This window comes from Ostrinia nubilalis, chromosome Z (assembly GCF_963855985.1).
Source record: "Ostrinia nubilalis chromosome Z, ilOstNubi1.1, whole genome shotgun sequence".
In the NCBI taxonomy this organism is placed as follows: domain Eukaryota; kingdom Metazoa; phylum Arthropoda; class Insecta; order Lepidoptera; family Crambidae; genus Ostrinia; species Ostrinia nubilalis.
This window is the reverse complement of record NC_087119.1, coordinates 298,321-318,844: the sequence shown is the minus strand read 5'-3', so window position 1 is coordinate 318,844 and position 20,524 is coordinate 298,321. Positions and strand designations below refer to the sequence as shown.

The window sequence follows — 20,524 nt, the reverse complement described above, 5'->3', positions numbered from 1 at the left end:
CGTCTGATTGGATTTTCTTTATTTGCAGTAACTATCCAGAGCTCTTATTTTCGTATGTAGCCCTACGATTTACCTCCTAAATATTACCATTCATGAAAATCATCTTATTTGGTCAGATTCAGTAATTTGGTATTTGACATAGTTCATCTGAGGGACCACATTCGGCGGGTTGTAGCGTCCAACTTACAACACCTACAAATTTATCATTCTGGCTACATTTGTTTTAGAGGTTCTGCTAAATATTTATGTATACGAAACCTTCGTTTTCCACAGTGGCCTCTCGAAGGGAACGCACATGTCAAACAGCAGGTCTGTCTCGTGGCCGGGTGGCGGACGGCTGTCGCGCGGTGACAGTAAGGCCCTTTTCACACGTCCCGGTTGCCGGCTAACCGGCGCCGGGTACCCGGTGGTGAAGTGTATGGGCATGGCACGTAGCTTTTACATGTTCCGGCGTAATTAATCCGGCATCCGGCAACCGGGACATGTGAAAAGGGCCACGCTGGGCCGCCCCGCTGCCTGTCCGCGGCCGTTTGTTACCGATTGATTCGCATCCGTACATTAGAGTACTTCATTTAATCGCCAAATATAACCCGTCTGTGTATTGATGCGAATGAATCAGTAAAAGTAAATTTGTAAAGATATATTTCTGTTTTGGTAATTTTAAGTGTATGATTATTGTTCGAAATAAAGATTTTAATATCACTCTCATCAATGCTGTGCGTTTTATTGATATGTAATTTAAAGCGCTATCCGCCATGTTTGCAAAGCGACTGTTGAGCCCGTGCGAATTGAATATTTCAGATTCTGGCGACAGACATGGACGGGAAACTGAGTAGGGAGGTTCAGTGTCAGGTTGGTATTTGCTCACGACGGTTTGTAAAGTTTATACCCAGTTCGCAATGGGATTTTCCATAATTGCACTGAACATTTGGCGCCATTATCCAATAATAATATCCTGTTATGTGCTTGTGACTAAGACTGTGGCGCCACCTAGTGAACCCAGACGCCAAGACACTAAATAGGGGCTACCTTACATTCGCATTTGCAATCTTTAGGTTAGCAGCTCTAATCTCCCATGATTCGCCAGTGGCGCCAACTGGTGAAAGCAAATACAGTTCAATAAACCTACATGGCTAGGTTGTAATGATCGTTTCTCATTCTAAAGACGGATAAATAAAGGAAAAATTAACGATAGAGTAAATGTAACAATGAGGGCGCCACTAACGAGTAGTTTTGTCACTCGCAAGTGGTGATAATAGTGGCGCCAGCTGGTGGGTAATTCGAGATAAGGCTTCGTATTTTAGTTATTTAGGTCTAGAATACTATAGATGACCCACGCTGAACTGTCCCACCAAACTCAATGACAGGGGGGCGCTACCATCGTTCAACTATATGGTTTCCAACATGGCAAAAATCGGAACCAGCGATCCGGTATTGACGGTGGCGCCCCACTGTCAATGTCATCGATAGGACAGTCCAGTATTTTGGAACTATACATAGATGGTGTCACTTGGAGAGTGAGGTCCTGTCACTCGCACAAATGAATGGCTATAGTGGGAACAGTTAGGAAGAAGTCTACGATCGAGTAATGTCAATGACGAGTGGCATAGAAACGTCAGAGTTAAGAAAGATGCAAGCAAATCACCAATGTTTATAACCTCCAAGAAGCACTTGACCAGGTCAAGTGCTTCTTGGTCAAGTCAAGGTCAAGTTGACCTCGTATAATAAAAGCAAGATGTGAATCTCTTAACTACTTTATTGCAATATGAACAGATTGTACAGGGGCGGCGTCACTCCATGGCGTCGCCGTACTTGTTGGTGTGCGGCGCGGCAGGGCGCGGCGCCGGCCGCGTGATGGGCGGCAGCACGTTCTGGTCCATCCTACACCAAAGACGGAATCAGTTAGGCCCACAGCAGATATCGATACCTCTGGGCTCAAAGGTCGTAAAGGACAAAATACCGAAAATGAGTTATTTATACAGTTTTGCTCAGAATTTAATTCTCTATCGATCTGTATATTTAGTTTGTCGAAATTCCCAAAAAAAGTGCCTTTACGACCCATCATATTTGATAAACTTAACAGAATTCATCGTGAAAATTGGGATGTAAATACCATTTGATTTTTTAGTACAGTTACCATGGTAGTAAAGAACAAGTAAACACAAATTTTTGGGCGTATAATGTACATGTAGTATATCTATTGTCCTATACAACCTTACATTTTCATACCCAAGTCTAAATAATTTGTCCTTTACGCTCTTAGATTATCTAAACAAATATTTCAAAAATCTACACAGTGAGGATATTAAAATAACTGTGAAGGTAAATTTTATAGACGTTTCTTATAGTATTTAAGTATGTGCGTTTGGAACAAACGAAAGAACCTAAAAAATCATCAAAAATATAATAATAAAACTATTTTAGAGTGTAATTTATGTGATTTGTACAAATAAAATGATGACATCTACCCACATCGGTTAAAGTAATGTTGATTTTTATTATTTCTCATATTTGAAGAAACTAGGTATTTGTCAGGTAAAAGATAATTATTAAAAGATGATTTAAGAAAATAAAATCATGCTATAAAATAACGTATTACCTAATTAAGTTAGGATAGTCATCATAAAAATTGAAAAAATGAAAAAGCTAAATTTGTTAAAAATATTATGAGAAAAACCTTAGGTGTCATTATTTTGTATGCACAAATCACACAAATACTACACTTTCCAATTATTTTTAATGATTTCCTAGTAATTTTGACTAACGCCCTTGGTCAAAACCACTTATGAGTTTTGACTGTTACAATTATAATAAATTAGTATAGTTTCTAAAGTTATTTGGATCAGCTAATAAAGAATAACTAGTAGGAAAAATATTTATGTTACGGTTAATGTGATAAATTGAAAATTATTAATAATAACCGGTTATTATGAATAATTACCGACAGTCGCGGTAAAAGTGATAAATTAATCACATTTAACAGTGATTATTTAATAATTCAACCTTAGTACTAACAAATTTCATAAAAGAGAACAACATCTTGTGTACGTGCTCGTGTACAGCCAAACATTTGAACGTTTTGATATCATATATTAATATAATTTGACATAATGAGTTTGGAATGTTTCTTGCATAATATTACTTTTCCATGATGCCTATAACATAATATTTTGATTTAAAGAGAAAAATAGGTTAAGGTGCGGCGGGGGTGGCCCTTTGGGCCACCCCTAAGCCGCCTATTTAGTTTTATACACACATAAATTACCTCATATTAATCACATTTACCAAGTCATGCGGTAATTATTCATAATAACCGGCGATTATTCATAATTTTCACATTTATCACTTTGACCGTAACATTTACACAACATGGGAAAATATATGTTGAGACTAAGAGTAGGCGCACACCGTTGATTTTTCGTCGGCCGATAGTTTAGTCGGGCAGTTAATCAGTATGGGCATGTATGGGAGTGCGCACACTACGCCGATTCAATTTGGCCGATTCTTCATACAATTTAAAATCGGGCCCAACTATCGGCCAACTAAAAATCATCGGTGTGCGCCTACTCTTAATCTACTAAAAAGCGTGAATGCAGTTTTTTTTCGAAGTTATATTTTTATATTAAAAATAACTGGCTTTTAAAAACGGTATTATGTAGGAGTAAAGTAAGTGGATGTACTTTACTGGAATGAAAATCTTCCTACTTGTAATCTTACTTACCTAACTTTTCTACTTTTATACCAAGTACAATGACATAATTTTAAGCTACCATGAATTAATAATGTTTAATTTATTTAGAATTTAGAATAATAATTATTCTAAATTCTTATTAAATAATATAATAAATAATTAATATACTTAGTTTGGTTTTCGTTTGTCTACACTAATATTATAAAGAGGAAAACTTTGTTTGTTTGTTTGGTTGTAATGAATAGGCTCAAAAACTACTGGACCGTTTTTTGAAATTCTTTCACCATTCGAAAGCTACATTATCCACGAGTAACATAGGCTAAATTTTATTTTGGAAAAAAATAGGGTTCCGTAAAATATGTAGATAATGTAGTCCACGCGCGCGAAGCCGCGGGCGGAAAGCTAGTCCTTAATAATTCTATTAATCTGCATTATCATAAGGTCAACTGGTGGACAGACTGCCCTATGGAATTAAGTCCGCTATTTGTAGTTTTTCGAAACAATAATAATGATTAAATAAATAAATAAAATTAATTTGGTTTCGGTTTTTCCTATAAAGTAGACATTTATGAAGTTTTATTTAAAAGCGTCATAATATTTATTTTCTAAATTTGCTTTTATATCGGAAATAGTTTCTTCTAGTTCGAAGATATCAAAACTTCTACTTAAATAGTTTCATAAATTGTGTGCATTAAATTATGAAGCTACGGAAAATCATTTTATTTCATTTAAAAGACCATAATTCATTAAAAATATGTGAAGAAATGGTATATTACATATGAAATACCATAAAATAATAAATATTTAAGCTAAATCATCAATTTACCCTTTCATAATACCTTACCTGGGTGTCCCGTTACGACCCATGAAAACCTACAAAACTATTTAAATTGTCATTTATTACCTTAGTTTTGTAGTTTTGTGAAATAAAAATAGACTTACGACCTGAGTAACTTGCCTAGCACGAATATTTGAGGGGCGTAAAGGTCTTTTTATTGTAATTTTGAGGGCGTAAAGGAAATCTATCTCAGTAAATACAGCTCTAGTCCAGTTTTTCAATACCTCTTCGGAAAATGCAGTGAATTCTAAGCACTTTCTTCATAAGTCATAATTTAATAGCTCAAAAAACAAAAAAGTTATCGTCGAATAAAAAAATAAAAAAAAGTTTTTTGCTTCTCCTGAAAAGTCGTACTTTGTCCTTTAAGACCTTTGAGCCCAGAGGTATCGATATGCTACTTATCTTTTAAATAAACAACTGGAACTGGTCGCGCGACCTGTCATTGGCCTTTGATCGCGCCGGCGAAAGCGATCTGCACGCGTTGCGGTGGTTGATGCTTAAGGCGATTCGATTTTTTCAAGTTGTTTATTTAAAATTTAGTTTGAGAAGCGACTCTAACCGCTAAGAAATTTTAATATGTAATGCTTTATTAGTATCAGCGATCGGCGACTTAGTCGCTTTTTAGAAGCTGAATGCAACTACCATATTATTATCGCACTATTAAAACCCCCCAATGCGACGATTGAGTCGATTTTCGGAAGCTATCGACACAGCGTTTGAACGTTAGTGACTGCGCACTAGGCAGCCTGGCTTCTACCTCTCCGCCAGCCGAGTGTAGCCGATCCAGTATCGGAGCAGTCGCTAAAACGCGCTATTCCGATACCGCGACCGAATGCATCTCACAATTTAATATTGTAACGAACAGGAGACTCGCCAAAAGTGATTTAGCGTCGATATAGTCGCAAAATGGCCGATCGGCACAGCAGACATGCTAAAAGTAGCATGTCTGCTGTGGCCTTTCGTCGCCGTAATCGGCTTTTAGGCGGTCAATTTTATAAATTTTAATTTTTGTCACCCAAAGGGCAATGGAACTCAGAGTATAGAGATTTGCAGGAAAACCATAGTAATCGACAGCCCGCAAAATTGCTAAAATCAAGTGGCAGTGGGCGGGGCACATAGCTCGTAGACCAAGGGCTGGCAGACGCAGTGTGGGCAAGCCCCCCACTAGGTGGACCGACGATCTGGAAAAGGTCACGAGAAGTACCTGGATGTGGGCAGCGCGCAAGACATGTCATTATGAAAATCCTTGGGAGGCCTTTGACCAGAGAGACCCGACTGGTTTTAGTGGGTAGGTCCTTCTGGGAGGAAGAGCCCCACATAACCCATTGGATATACAATTCAGTGCATTTTCCAGTCGCAAAAAAGCCTTCATCCAGCAGTGGACATCATTGTGCCGATACGAAGACATATCACGGCAAGTTGGGATCGTTCGCTACGTACTTGTAGGGGTCCTGGCGCGCGTCGGTATGCTGGCCGCGGTTCTGGCGGCGCAGGTCGTCGTAGGACAGCGCGGGCCGCGGCGGCAGCGGCGCGGCGCTCGGGCCTGCAACCAACGCCACGCTCAGTACGGCTAACACGAAAAACTTTCGAGTTCGAATCGTTTGCGTATTCGAATCGCCATCAAAAGATTTAATACGAAGCGCCCTTGTGAACGTGTCGTAAAGTGAACTTAGTATCACAGATAATATAATACTAGTTAGTATGAGAAATGGTTGCACGAAACTTATTTTGAGAATCAAATTTGTCACATTATCGTTTAATTCGAAGGTTGAGTATCGAATTTTGTCGAATACGCTAACGATTCGAAGACGAAACTTGTTCATGCTAGAGGTACAGAGCCTGATTTGTGTTCAACTACCTAACCTACCTAAATCGCGACGCATTTTTGCGTTATCTTCTTCTTATACAATAGAAAACGTATACGTATTGTAATAAAGTAACCGAAATTACGGAAATAGCGTTAATTTTGTTGATTCCACTCTATAATTTTTATGATATTATCTACTTCCTCATTGATTTGGTGACATTGATGAGTAGTGGTAAAAATTTTGAGCTATGAGAACATCCACCACGTGTAGTCAATACATCATAAAGGGGCCTATAACTATCTGTCTTAGGTGTTAAGAACATTATGTGATATTTTTTCTCTCAAATAAACTTTAACTTAGAGCGTGTTAAAATGAGATTTTTACCTCTATGCAACGATCCTTGTTTCACCGCCGTTTTTTTCCTGAAAATGTATTTTGGGGTTTTCGAAAATTCAGACTTCGGTACTCATGCTACGGCTACATTACCTTACCCGCGCTATATGTCTGTGATAAGGGCAACGGCTACAATTCGCTGTGCATACAGTACCCGCTGTGCAAGTTCTAGCCGAATGATATAAAATTAGGCTTTTATAAAAACTTAAAAAGTGTTTTGCTAATGGTATTGCAGCCGTAGCCAGAGACTGCTCGCTCAGCAAAAAAAGTATCAAAGTAAAAATAAAAAATGATTTCTTTTGTAAGTATTTTGTTCTGTGAGCAAGGTGGTAAAGTATCTGACCGAAATTACGCCTTTTCAGAATAACAATTCGACAACAGGGAATAATGTTGCCATAAATTATTATGGTATGTTTAATGGTCTTCTGAGCAGGCCATAAATGGCTGCTGCACTAAGTGAGCGGGGCAATCTCACACATGCGCAAATACTGCTTCTATTTCGCCTCTCAATATCTAGATTCACTTGTCTTACAGCAATTTGAAGCAGGGCTTAGTGCGAGTTTACATCAAACGTCACTAGCGAGCGCGTTAAAAAATATAAATGAAGATTTTAGTTCCTGAAGCGGATCCGCTAAGAGCGCTGTACAATCCGTCCTACATTTAATGTCACTTTTTTACGCAGTCGACATCGAATGCGTTATATGTAAACTCACACGACGCCCCCTGCACATTATGGCCCTTTCCCACGGCAATCCCGCGAAACTAAAAGTCACGTGAGTGTGAATTCTAGATTTGAATGGATTGGTTCAAATCTGGTTGGCGGCACTACAAACGAGATGTTCGTGTAAATGTGAATATTAAAACACGTGGGAAATGGGCATCCTGCAAAAACGGTGTCTCCGTGGGAAAGGGCCAGTAAAAGCGTGAGCTCGTAACTAAAGTTGTTAGAGACCTTCGTTGTCGGGGCGGTAGGTGTCGTCGCTGAAGATGGGCCGGTCGGTGTCGAGGTCCAGCGAGCTGCCGGGCCCCGCGTCCGAGTAGATGTCGCCGGGGCTCGCGCCGAACATCGTCGTGGCCTGCCGCGGCTGGCTAGCCCTGCGGACCACATATTAATAGCTTTAAGCCTCTAAAAACTTCTGTGGTTCTCGAAATTTTCGCAGGTTGTGGAACTTTACTTGTCTCAAAACAGGTTACAAGTCACTAAAGTCAATATTATCCTATCCTACTAATATTATAAATGCGAAAGTTTGGATGTCTGGATGTTTGTTACTCTTTCACGCTAAAACTACTGAACGGATTTTGTTGAAATTTTACAGTATTATTGTTTACCCAGAATAACATATAGTTAGGTTATAATTTATGACAAGCAAAAGCTAGTGATGTCATAAACGAGTCAGTCAATACATTGACTATATCTCAGATGGTTGCACGTCGACGTACCTATTTTTTTAGGCCTCATTCAGAGTGGAGGCGCAGGCGCGTGCGCTGTACTTTTGTCGTCTGCCTGATCACAGTTCCGCGTTTTGGCGGGTGAATAATAAACGCGTAGTTAACTGACAGACAGACTTTAGATAACTGAACAATACGGCCCTCAGGAACGTCCACGACCACGCCTCCACTCTGAAGAGAACTCACTCGCGTAAAAATATTACATTATGACAATTGACATGATTGCACGTATATGAAGGTACGCGCGTCAGCGCCCGACTATCTGAATTTAGTCTAAACCTTAAAATCTCAACAGAACTCATTCAAAAACATAACCCTCCTTCTGGCGCAGTTGGGTAAAAATAGAGCAAAAAATCTAATATCTTAAGTAGGAAAGGGGATGATATTATTTGCTGTGAGAATAAAACAAAAGTTAAAAGTAATTTCATCATACCCCCCAATTTTTCCATCCCTTCTATCCCGCAGCAGCTGTCCGATGTAGCTGCCGGGCAGGGCCATCAGTTTGTCGGCGCATGCTGACTGGTACGAGAGCTTGCCGAGGAAGTAGCCCACCACCACGGCCAGCGTTAATTTGGGGAAGGCACCAAACCTTGGATTTGCTCGGAGATGTCCTGAAACATTAAAATTACTTACTATGTTAAATGTTTAACAAAACTTGAATGGTAGATTTAGCTAGTTTAAATGATAGCTATGATTACCCTTGGAAGGAAGTATAAAAGATACCAGGGAAATATTCATAATGGTGCTAAAGTTTTTTTTATGCATAACAAGGCAGGTATTTCCTGGTAGGTACCTGGTGTTAAGTGGGATGCAGTCTAGAAGGTTTACTAATGTATGCAGCAGTTTCCTAGTATGGAGTCGCGGGCACAGCTAGTTTTACTGATAAAATCTATCACAACATTTGGTGTCCACCTAATATGTAGTACTTTAATCATTATAAACACTTTTTTCCTTATACTACTCTCATTTACCAAATATTTTTTGTCTAGGTAGGTACTACATCCACAATTACTTACAAAATAGATAAACCCCTAGTTTCATTAAGCTGCATTTTCATGTAGCTACGATCTATAGCTTGAGCTTGACCGATGAACATAGAATTTGACTGAAGGGATTGCAAAGGGGGCCACACACCAGTCTCCTCTGTACCGCGGCACTCACCGCTCTGCACGGCGCTCCACGTGCCCAGCCCCAGCAGCGTGCCCAGCGGCAGCGAGCGTTGGAAGAAGCTCTCGCGGTTGCACTCGCCCAGCACGCGCAGCTCGTCCGCAGAGAACTTGTACTGCGCCTACGACACAGCCGTTAGCATCCACCACAACTACACAGACGCTGGACTGAACTTCCACAACAAGTTTTGGTAAGGTTATAATTGGTAAACAAATAAACAGGACATTAACCTCAGTGTCTGATAAAATAATGACGTCAGAACTTTTGGGAGGTAATCAATCGTCAATAATTGTTCCAGAACAAAAAGGAAACGTTCATTCAGTCCATAATATCGCCTGCTCTGCAGGAAATCAAAGATTCCAAGCACAACAACGCATAAAAATAACCTTACCGGGTTTACCTGACCGCCTGGGATCGGAACTTGTTGAAGCTGCCCATCCTCCTGGTAACCAAACGCACTCGGCTCATTCATTCTGATCTTACTTCATCAATATCGGTCACAAAAACAGTCTCAGCTCGTAAAAAATATTTATAAACCTCAACGATTATGATCAGTCATCTTTTTTGACATTGACATTCACTCACATGACGTTATGTAATGACAATTTACTTTTTTTTGACTAGGTTCGCGACGTGTGAAGATTTTTATCACAGTTATCCATAACTGTTATTTCTTTAAAAATACAATAGTACTTCTTCTTGTTCTTTTTTTAGGGTTCCGTAGTAGTAAATTTTTATAAGCAATACACGTTGAGGCCGACTTGATTTGTGCCATTTTCAAGTTTCAAGCAAGTCGAGTTACAAAATGGGACCAAAAGTGGGATGGGACTTGGGTTAATTGAATGATATAATGAAGGATTCACACCCTTCCCACACTTTGAGTCTCAGTAAAGTTGTGGTGCTTTACTGAGACTTCATAATAATATATTATGGACTCATCATCATCATCATCTCAGCCATAGGACGTCCACTGCTGAACATAGGCCTCCCCCAATGCTTTCCATGTTACCCGGTTGGTAGCGGCCTGCGTCCAGCGCTTTCCTGCTACCTTTATGATGTCGTCAGTCCACCTTGTGGGTGGACGTCACACGCTGCGTTTTCCGGTACGCGGCCTCCACTCTGAGAACTGCTAAGAACCTTGCTGCCCCATCGGCCGTCAGTTCTGAGTACTATGTGCCCTGCCCCTTGCCACTTCAGCTTGCTAATCCGTCGGGCTATGTCAGCGACTTTAGTTCGTTTACGGATCTCCCCATTTCTGATTCGATCTCGTAAAGAAACACCGAGCATAGCCCTCTCCATAGCACGCTGTGCAACTTTGAGCTTCTGTATAAGGCCTATAATGAGAGGCCACGTTTCCGAACCATAAGTCATCACTGGTAACACACATTGGTTGTACACTCTAGTCTTCAAGACTTAATTATGGACTATGCACTTGAGAGAATCCGAAGAATCTCATGTGCCCACACTCGTGCACATTCACGAACAATTAATGGTTAATAATCCACCATTATTACACATTAATAGTCGTCTAAACGCGAATTTCAGAAAATAAAACAAAACTGCTAACTGTTTCACATTCCCGCCAAGAAATCACTTATCAACTCAAATAATATTAATGTAGGTAGTTAGGTACATTTGCAGTAAAAATTAAGATACCATCGTGATCATACTAGAGAGGAGAGTGGTGTGTAATCATATTATTAGGGGCCAGGCCCACCCCGAAAAAGAACCCCAGATACGCCAATTTAAGTGAAAGGAAGGACAATGAACACCATGTCAATAACAACGACTTCTTTATTGTATTCAAACAAATCACTAGATTGATGAGGTCAGCGTTTTTTTGGGTCTGGCGGAGGGTTGTTGGCCGCGTGGTACTGCCTCATCAGGTCGCCGAGGCGGCTGCCGCCCGGCAGGTCGCGAAGGCGCGCGTCGCAGTCGGGCGAGTACGACAGCCGGCCCACCACGTGACCCAGCAGCGCTGCCGTAAGCACCTTCGGGAACACGCCAAAGTGCGGGTGCCGAGCCAGGTGCCCTAAAAGAAAACATTCATAGAAGTAAGAAGGAAGGCGGGAACGTCACCAAAACAATCAAACAAAAATCAACTGACAGGTGCTTACTTCTATGAAGGTTTTCGTGGCGTCCCTACCAGTCTTCCTTCAGAGTGTGCAAGGACTCACCTGTCTTTATAGCAGCGTACGTTGCAGTGGCGAATGCCGAGCTGAATGGCACGCAGCGTCTGTAGAAGCTCTCCCTGTCGCATTCCTCCAAAGCTTTGATCTCATCTTGAGTGAATTCATAGTAGCGCTGAAAGAAAAAAATCCAGGCATCAGTGAATGCAGAGTCGCTTGAGTGTATGAATATTATTGCTTCTTCAGCGACCGCAGCAGTGCTTACTAGCGGGTGCGTCACGTTTCTGATGGGCGGGCAAGTTTTTTTGGTTCGCGACTCCGCGTAGCAGCTACAGTCCTCTTCCTCTTTATCATTGCCTTTTTTTTTCTCGCTCATTACGTCAACGCAAGGTCTGTTACTTTATCATTGTAGACACTGGTAGAAAATGGGGGGCTTTCACACATTATTGAAATTCAAAAAATTGTTGGCACTGGAATTTTCATTGTTTATTTTAGAAACGGATGCGGGTTTCATGTTGCTTGATTGATTTTAGATTTTTATGACATTCGTGTCAGTCTTACATTTTTTATAATTTTGTGAGTGGACAGATACATCATTATTTTGCAGTTGTATTATTTTTTCAGTTACATTTTTATATGTTCAAATTATCTAGAAAATTCCTATAATTTAACATTATTTTTATAGATAAGAACACGAATTACTTTTTTAATAACTAAATCCACTTCAGCTCTCACTGGCAAGCACACAAGTACCACCTTTATGTTTGAACACACCACGAAAAATGTCAGCAACAATGAAAACAACCTATCAATGTCAAATTCGTAGTCACTGTTGGTCACTGTTCAAGAATTATGTCGCAAAATTGTAACGGAAGATCGCACAGTGAACGTGCTGTTGCTGCGTGTTAGCGAGTGCGTGGCGGGCGCGGTCGCGGAGGAGGCATGGCGCGGGCGCTGCTGGTGGCGCTGGCGTGCGCGGCGTGCGCGGGCGCGGCGGCGGCGCGCTACGGCGACTACTCGGGCGCGCGCATGCCGCAGTACGGCGGCGGCGACTACGACGCGCGCGAGCACGGGCCCGCGCCCGAGCCCGACGACTACCGCGGGCACTCGCCGGATGCGCCCGCCGCGCTCGACTACAAGTACGAGGAAGACCCTTCGAACTCACAGATTGGTACGTTTGACACAACAGCGCTGTTAGACACATCTGACGCTAGTAAAGTACCTATTGTACCTACCTATAACTAAAGTAAGGCTGATTGTGAGCCAGGAGATGTACGTCCTGTTACCTACCATTTTATACGCTATGACTTAGTAAATCTGATAGAAGAATTATTTCAAATATTGTTACAGGTAAAACAGAATCACCACCTGGGAAAGAAGTCGACGAGGCTGAATCTTGGCAGCACCGACCGGCTAGAAGACACAAAAAGAGTCGAGCCGTAGACGACATCCACACGGATCCCGCGGACCGGTTCGATCCCGATGACGATTTCCCCAAACCAAGGTCCAGTAACCGTTTCACAAAACACCACACTCGCCTCAAAAGTCGGAAATTTGAGCGGCACGACGATGAGTTGCCAAAATATTCTGAAAATCACAAAATCAGGAACGACGACAGCGATACTGAAGAGGAGTTACAAATAGATAAAGACTTTCGAAATGATAAGAGAAAAAGCTTTGAGGAAGATCGATATGCTCACAGAGCGGGCGGTGAGAGAGTGGTGCGAAGAAAACCTAGAGATAGGCAGCTAAAAAAAGAGGATGGTGAAGAATCCGCTAAATCTGATTCTGATGTCGATCGGTGGATGCTTCCGGGGATGGGCCGCGCGCCGGGGCCGGGGCCGCTGAGCGAGCGCCTCATGCGCCGGCGGCCCCCGGACGACGCCATGCCCGGCCCTCGAGAGCCGTCAGACGAGGACGAACCCATTCTACAAGGAGAAAAGGCCAAGGGGAAGTCTAAGGGCTATGATGACTACAGCGGCGACTACTACGACATGAAGAGAGTAATGAATATTAAGAAAAAATTGCCATCACTGTTGCGACGGACGACAGGTATGAAAGATGTATTACCTATTAAACAACTAGTTATTTTTTACTTTCATCTTGTAACCTTCGCATTTTGGTAACGGGTTCGAATCCTGCTTGAAGCAACATAAATGACGAATGGATTTTCATCACGGGCAATTTATTTTGTACCTTTAGTAGATAAGTGGTTCAGTTTTACAAAAAGTTACATCTAGACCGACAGGTAAAATTAAAGTAATATTAGGGGGTCTTTATAATAATTTGTGTTTATTGAAAATCTCATCGAATCAGTGACAGACAGTGTGATAGTGCGGTTGCTAACCTGTGGCTTATATTGTGTGCTCAGTGACGGAAGAGAGTCTGAAGCTGTCAACGCGGTCTCTAGAAGACTACTTGTCCAACCGCCGCATATTTTTGCCGCCGTCGCCGGCCAAGCGCACCACCACCGAGCCTCCCCCCACCGAGTCACACCCTACCTCCACGACAACGACAACGACCGTCACAACCTCATCAACTACAGCTAAAACCGCAAACATCTCTAAAGAAATGTCGTTAGCCGAAAAGTCAAGGTTATCGATTCTGAAGAAGGCGCAACGGAAGGAGAGCATGAACCTGGACACGGCGACGAAGAAGCCGCCGGTGCTGCTGCAGGTGACGCACAAGCTGCCGACGCTGGTGATGGTGGAGCCGCCGTCGTCGGCCGAGCCGTGGATGCGCGCGCAGGCCGTGTTCGCCGACTCGCCCGCGCGCCTGGACCAGGTCAAGCGCCTGATGCGCCACAAGCTGGTGGCCAACGCCAAGAACATCCACGAGCTCACCGACAACTGGGACGACCTCGTGTGCGACTACATCGACATGTCCCTGCTGGACGCGGTCAGCTCGGTGCGCCTTGACCGTGACGCACATTTGTTTACAACTGTACTTTTTCAAGTGATTATCATAATTCGGTAGTGAAAGTGGTTAAGCTCGACTTTTAACAATATTATATATGTATTTGTGTATCATTGTGTTCGTTGTGTAGGTAATGTTTTATGTAATTTGTTTTTTTCTACCTCCAAAACTTATTTACTAAATGAAGTATAACATTTAAAGATATTAATACTTTGTTTTATTACTAAAACATTGCAAACTAACAATACAAATTAGAGGATATACTAAGTCAGGGATGGCGAACCTTCCTAAAAAAAGGTTTGATGTATTGTAATCATAGACGTGCCATCAAATAACACCTGATGCTATCAATGAGGGGTATAGTACAAGTTGCGCCATTGGCGAGTGACAGGACCTTACTCTACCGTGGCACTAACTGACGAGAGCAAATACGATAGCCCTAATTAAAAACACATTATTTACTATTTTATTTTATTGTGAATTTCGTGCCATTGGTTCGCCATCCCTGTACTAGGTCGTGCAGGTGCAAGTGACCGCCCAAAAACAAGTTTTTTTTTCTCGATAGGTAAATACCTAGAATATTTCGGGCGGTCACTTGCACCTGGCCGACATTATATACAGTGTGAGTCACGTTAAAGTGTACATATGAAAATAGATGAAACTAGACCTATTTTTATCGACAAAAAAGAGGTCAAAAAATTTTTGCGATTTTTTTTTAATTTTTTATAGATATTTTTTTCTTCCAATTACTTATTGTAAAGAAACCGTAATAACTTTTAAACTAAGCAGTATATCCTAATAAAATAAAAACAGTAATAATGCTAAATAACAGGCAATACTATAAAAATACATAAAATACACAAAAAATGCTAACAAATAATAAAAAACGATACTTTTTGAAAAAAATCTGCTTTTAAATTCGTGTTTTTTTGGTTATTTGATAAATTTCTCCAAAAAATGCCCCTATAACCAGTGGTTTTTATTACTTTGTATTATTCTCTATTGTATTACCTTCGTAAAACCAAAAATCGCATGTCTCTATCCCTATCACAACGTTTGCAATGATCGTTTGAACTAAGCCTCTCCGGGCGCGCCATTCAACGCTTCGTTAACAACGAAACTGAAAATGGCTCTAGATTTGTAATTTTGATAAAGACAAGTTAGATCTAAATATATAAAAATGAAACCCGTTTTCCGTTGTCACGACATAACATGAAAACGGCTTGACCGATTTAGCTGTTTTTTTTTTTTGTAGTTTTCTAATACTCTGTACAAGGTTTTTACGGAAAAAAATATAAAGAAAATCTCTACGCTAAGGCGGTACGAAGTTCGCCGGGTCAGCTAGTTTCAAATAAAAACAAAAGATTTCGAAGTAAAATAAGCATTTTAGTTATAATTAAAATTGTCTCTACCTGTAGCGGAGAATAATGTTGTGGCAGGCCTTTGTTCAAACGATCATAGCAAATGTTGTGATAGGGATAGAGACATGCAATTTTTGGTTTTACAAAGATAATACGATAGAGAATAATAAAAAGTAATAAAAACCACCTGTTATAGGGGCATTTTTTGGAGAAATTTATCAAATAACCAAAAAAACACGAATTTAAAAGCAGATTTTTTTCATAAAGTATCATTTTTTATTATTTGCTGGCATTTTTTGTGTACTTTATGTATTTTTATAGTATTGCCTGTTATTTAGCATTATTACTGTTTTTATTTTATCAGGATATACTGCTTATTTTAAAAGTTATTACGTTTTCTTTACAATAAGTAATTGGAAGAAAAAAAAATCTATAAAAAATTAAAAAAAAATCGCAAAAATTTTTTGGCCTCTTTTTTGTCGATAAAAAAAAATAGGTCTAGTTTCATCTATTTTCATATGTACACTTTAACGTGACTCACACTGTATGTATAACCTATAGCTTTGCTAGCGACTTCCTACGCGTGAAAAATCCTTCTGGAAGTATGTGAAATAAGTAGTTTACGTTTTATCTCAGACCTACTTACTACAGCTACAGCTCTTGTGGAGAAGTTTGTGTGACACGAGAATTCCATTTATTATGAAAAAATATTATTATGTACCTATTGATTTATTTGCTAAATCACACAGAAAATCATAAATTTATTTATAGTGGGTGTAGGTATAAAAAAAATCTTTACTTTCACATTAATATTTTGCCTTAGTAATGGAACCGCAATGGAGCACGGCAACAAACGTCGCTGAGCGTGAGCTGACCGCGCTGCTCGGGGCCAGGCGCCAGCGCAAGGACGCGGGCGGCCCCGGCGTCCCAGGCGTCCCCGGCGTCCCAGGCGTCCCCGCCGTTCCCGACGTCCCCGGCAGCCCCACCACGCGCCTGCCCCCCACCTTCCCCGCTCACGCCCTGTCCCCCGCGCTCAACCACCAGTGGGACGCTTTCATCGCGGCCAACTCCGCGACACAACACCGCTTTTCAACGTGTCTAATTTTTTTAGTATTAATAAACTATTTAGAAAGATATAGTTCGATATTTTGTTATATTAAGCAATTGTTTTTAAAAAAAGCTAAGTGCCTACTCTGATTAGAATGGTGTTTTATTTGACACAATTTTCTTTGGCGTCAAAACAGTAAGATCTTGTCTAAATAAAATTAGCAGCAATACTAGAATCAAGAGGCTGTCTTTCACAAGAGTAAGCTTTGTATCTGCCGAATAGGTAGGTGCAGTACTCAGATCATAGAAGGGGTGCAGTAGTTACAGGTTAGCGGAAAACAGCGAGGAGCGAGCAGGGAATTGCAGTTTTCTAGATTTTTTAATAAGTTCTGCTCGGTCCGATTGACGTGAATGTGACATTATTTTTACTTGATTTTTCATTTTAATTTTTTTTTGTTCAAAATGTAGGTACCCCCCAACATTTCATACCGGGTCGTCTACCTACTTGCGTAGACACCCACGTAAGACAGGCAGAGAAACAATTTGGCATATTTTGATGCTATGGTAGCCGAAGATAGCTATGATAGATATGGGGCAAATGGCAATAGCACGGACGCTCCCTCACTATTCACAAAACAAAAAAAAACTGTATAATAGTGAATATCAGGCACAGATATAAGCCCTTGCCTTTTGTGTATCTATATACCCACCATCCGCCTAAAGGCAATTAAGTATGAAAACTATACCCACGGCCACACCACGGCTTACAGAAACAAAATTGGTTTGGATGTTTAGATTAAACGTCAATAGTTTACGAATATACATAGGATTATTGTCTGGGGATCTCGCAAGCCACTGCATTATGGGTATAATATCCAAATGGTTTAGATATGCCTGTACTCATGTTCTTCTAAAATGTTCCTAGTGTACCATTCAGAAGTCATGTGTTCTCCATCGACCACCACTAACTCCGTACGAGCTCCCAAACATAAATCCCTCCCCACACCAGAATTAAGCTACCGCCATATACCACGACATTTTTGAAATTAAGTCTAAATATTACGTTCTCTTTGTGTCTTCATAATGCGCTATCTTCCATCGATCTGGTTTATGAGAAGAGAACTCTGCACTCATCAGTGAAGATTATCCCAACTAATATTATAAATGCGAAAGTAACTCTGTCTGTCTGTCTGTCTGTCTGTCTGTCTGTCTGTCTGTCTGTTACGCTTTCCCGCTTAAACCTCGCAACCGATTTTGATGAAATTTGGCATAGAGATAGTTTGAGTCCCGGGAAAGAACATAGGATAGTTTTTATCCCGGTTTTTGAAACAGGGACGCGCGCGATAAAGTTTTTCTGTGACAGACAAAATTCCACGCGGGCGAAGCCGCGGGCGGAAAGCTAGTAAATACATAAAATATAATTTATCACAAGTCAAAATAATTATTAATTGAAGTTTAATTGGCGCCCAACGTGGTGCGTTATTTTTTATATTATCGAAATAATTATATTATCAAGCAATCGCAAATGAGTCACAACTTCAGTGCTTAATTGCCTTTTATAAAATTCTATTCTAAAACTAAAGTCATAAGTTAGGGTTACTGGTATCATCAGTCAAAACCACTTTTGACTGATATTTGTAATAATAAAGTGGTTTTGACCGATATGAGTTTTGACTGTAACATTACTAAGGCTGAGTTGCACCACTTAACCTTAACGGTAACTATGACGTTAACCAATGCTTTTTTATTTGACAGATTTTTGATGTTTGTCAAAGTTAAATGATGGTGCAACCCAGCCTAAGACTGAGAAAATAAGTAGGTAGGCACATACTTCAGCGGTAAACTGAAAAGAGCCTTTAAAGTGCTAATACTCGTACATAATTTTATTATTGTGTACGTACATACGCTGTTTCTTCTCTTCGTCATACCTACTTCTTGCCACATTTATCATACTAGCGACTAGCGACCCGCCTCGGCTACGCACTGGTGCTAAGTATACATATTAATTAAATAAATATTATAAACCTTCCTTTTGAATCACTCTTAAAAAAATGTCGTGGGTGCCTTAATATTATTAAAACTATTATTATTCATTACATACCCCACTACTCACTATCGTGTGCGTTTATAAATAGGTAATTTACACTTGTGAAGATAACGCTTGATCAAAACACGATTTGATTGTTTTTATTTTGGTTCTAATCGCTCTAATCTCCTCACAGAGGTCGTGCCCACCGCAGGTTCCTCCTGCTGAACACGTGATTTAGTGGAAAATTTGAGTGCGCCATCTAGTTGATGAAGCGCGAAGTCGGTGCTCGTCGCATGCTTTCTGTAAAAGCGATAAGCGCGCTAGAGGGCGCCGGGCGCGCGGATTGATTGCGGCGCGAGACGGGCGAGGGCGGGAGACGAGAGCCGCAGCGAGCGACTGCGGCCGCCAGTGTTCCATTATTTATTCGCCGCGCGAGCCGCGGGCCGTAGGTCGCTCGTGGTGTGTGCGGGGCCGGCGCGTCTCCCGTCCCCTGTGTTGTATCGAGTCTCTCCCGAGTGTTGCAAGTGACTATTATGAGTGACAGGGACAGGTCGTCGCCCTCCCTCACGGATACGCCGCTGAAGACGTACATAGGCCGACACGACGACGACTACCCCCTCATAAACGGAAACGGTGAGTGTCAGGTTGATAGTTGGCGAGTTCGAGGGTTCGGTGTGGCGCGCACCGCGACCGATATAGTGCTAGCGCGTGCGCCGGTCACGCGCTCGGGCGCGCGCCGGCACTAGGTCAGCGGGCACGCCGCGCGCGCAGCACGAGCCCGCGCGCCCGCCCGGCGTGCCCGCTCAGCCGGCAGCGGGCGCGCTGCGGGCCGATCACTTTGCCGCATTGAAGCTGCGGCTTCGATCGACCCGCCGCCGGTAGCCCCTTCCCGAAATCTGTACTATACACGTATGCGTATATTCTTAACGAAAGCGGAAGCTATCTTTAGAGATTCTGATGAAAATGACTCGGTTGAGACCTGAGAGGCGATCGGACACGACGCGGTCTCCAGCCATCGCGGATCGATATGGGTGACCTCAGGCCTGATGCTGAAACCTCTTGGGGTTTAAGAAAGACACCGGGGCTCAATGGACACTTCCGTAATCCAACCCCTGCGATTTTACTCTCGTTAACGTGAATGAGCGGCTTAAACCGGTCGTACATTACCTACTTTAGGCGAATAATGATTGTTCGGGTTAGAACCTAATGTTTTGTCCATAATTCAATTAACAACGTCGAATACGCGTCCGTTGTGAGATCCAAAGAACAAGCAAATAATTGAATAATGTTTATCTGAAGCAGCTCCACTAACCCACTAAACTCGAGTCTGCGCTGATACTGCCTGATTGTAGGTATTTCGTAATTTTGGTAACGTCTTATCACATTTGATAAGTGTCAAGTCAATGTTAATGTGCAAAATCGCAATTAGGTGCGGCAATTGCTGTCAACAACTATTGTTGTTTGTTGCGCGTTAACGACGAACGAATTGATTGGCAGGAAAATTTCAACAAACCTTTGCCCCGTGGTGCGTCGAAGCGCACGAGCAGCGCCTGCAGCCGGCACTCCACGGTTGCATTCAGTTTCATCCGTCCTCGAATAGGAACACAACACGCTTCCCAACCATCTACCTAACAACATATTTTTCTTGTATTGAAAAGTAAACATAGTTACACTAATGACGTATCTACATATTAAT

The 20,524-nt window shown here is 41.5% G+C and overlaps 3 protein-coding genes across 8 annotated transcripts in view; 2 read left to right on the top strand and 1 right to left on the bottom strand.

The window, feature by feature from the left end:
• Positions 1–1,738: 1,738 nt before the first annotated feature.
• Positions 1,739–12,024, bottom strand: LOC135086829 (OCIA domain-containing protein 1). 2 transcript variants are annotated; one of them, XM_063981636.1, is made up of 6 exons: positions 11,741–12,024; positions 11,524–11,650; positions 8,613–8,790; positions 7,683–7,825; positions 5,970–6,072; positions 1,739–1,881 (listed from the first exon to the last, which is right to left on the bottom strand). In XM_063981636.1, the coding sequence occupies exons 1-6, from the start codon at positions 11,849–11,851 to the stop codon at positions 1,791–1,793; spliced, it is 753 nt and encodes a 250-aa protein (XP_063837706.1). In that variant the 5' UTR covers positions 11,852–12,024; the 3' UTR covers positions 1,739–1,790. The 2 variants fall into 2 exon arrangements, with proteins under 2 accessions (XP_063837706.1, XP_063837709.1); XM_063981639.1 differs by lacking the exons at positions 11,524–11,650; positions 11,741–12,024 and adding exons at positions 9,341–9,467; positions 9,738–9,932.
• Positions 12,025–12,417: 393 nt separating this feature from the next.
• Positions 12,418–14,559, top strand: LOC135086598 (DNA ligase 1-like). Its single transcript, XM_063981350.1, has 3 exons — positions 12,418–12,646; positions 12,826–13,527; positions 13,847–14,559. The coding sequence occupies exons 1-3, from the start codon at positions 12,418–12,420 to the stop codon at positions 14,449–14,451; spliced, it is 1,536 nt and encodes a 511-aa protein (XP_063837420.1). The 3' UTR covers positions 14,452–14,559.
• Positions 14,560–19,182: 4,623 nt separating this feature from the next.
• LOC135086827 (hepatic leukemia factor) overlaps positions 19,183–20,524 on the top strand; it is a 206,919-nt gene continuing 205,577 nt past the window's right edge. Inside the window, exon 1 of one of the 5 annotated variants that reach the window (XM_063981634.1) lies at positions 19,183–19,461. In XM_063981634.1, the coding sequence (XP_063837704.1) occupies positions 19,362–19,461 (100 nt within the window). In that variant the 5' untranslated portion in view covers positions 19,183–19,361. The remainder of the gene's footprint in view (positions 19,462–20,524) is intronic. The other 4 variants (XM_063981630.1, XM_063981632.1, XM_063981631.1 and 1 more) reach the window with 4 other exon arrangements.

Coding starts and splice junctions, on each gene's coding strand:
- LOC135086598 (XM_063981350.1), top strand. CDS start 12,418: ATGGCGCGGGCGCTGCTGGTGGCGCTGGCGTGCGCGGCGTGCGCGGGC. Junction 12,647..12,825: donor CCCTTCGAACTCACAGATTG/GTACGTTTGACA, acceptor ATATTGTTACAG/GTAAAACAGAATCACCACCT. Junction 13,528..13,846: donor ACTGTTGCGACGGACGACAG/GTATGAAAGATG, acceptor TTGTGTGCTCAG/TGACGGAAGAGAGTCTGAAG.
- LOC135086829 (XM_063981636.1), bottom strand. CDS start 11,851: ATGAGCGAGAAAAAAAAAGGCAATGATAAAGAGGAAGAGGACTGTAGC. Junction 7,826..8,612: donor AGGGATGGAAAAATTGGGGG/GTATGATGAAAT, acceptor TGTGGTCCGCAG/GGCTAGCCAGCCGCGGCAGG. Junction 1,882..5,969: donor GCGCGCCAGGACCCCTACAA/GTACGTAGCGAA, acceptor TCTTTGGTGTAG/GATGGACCAGAACGTGCTGC.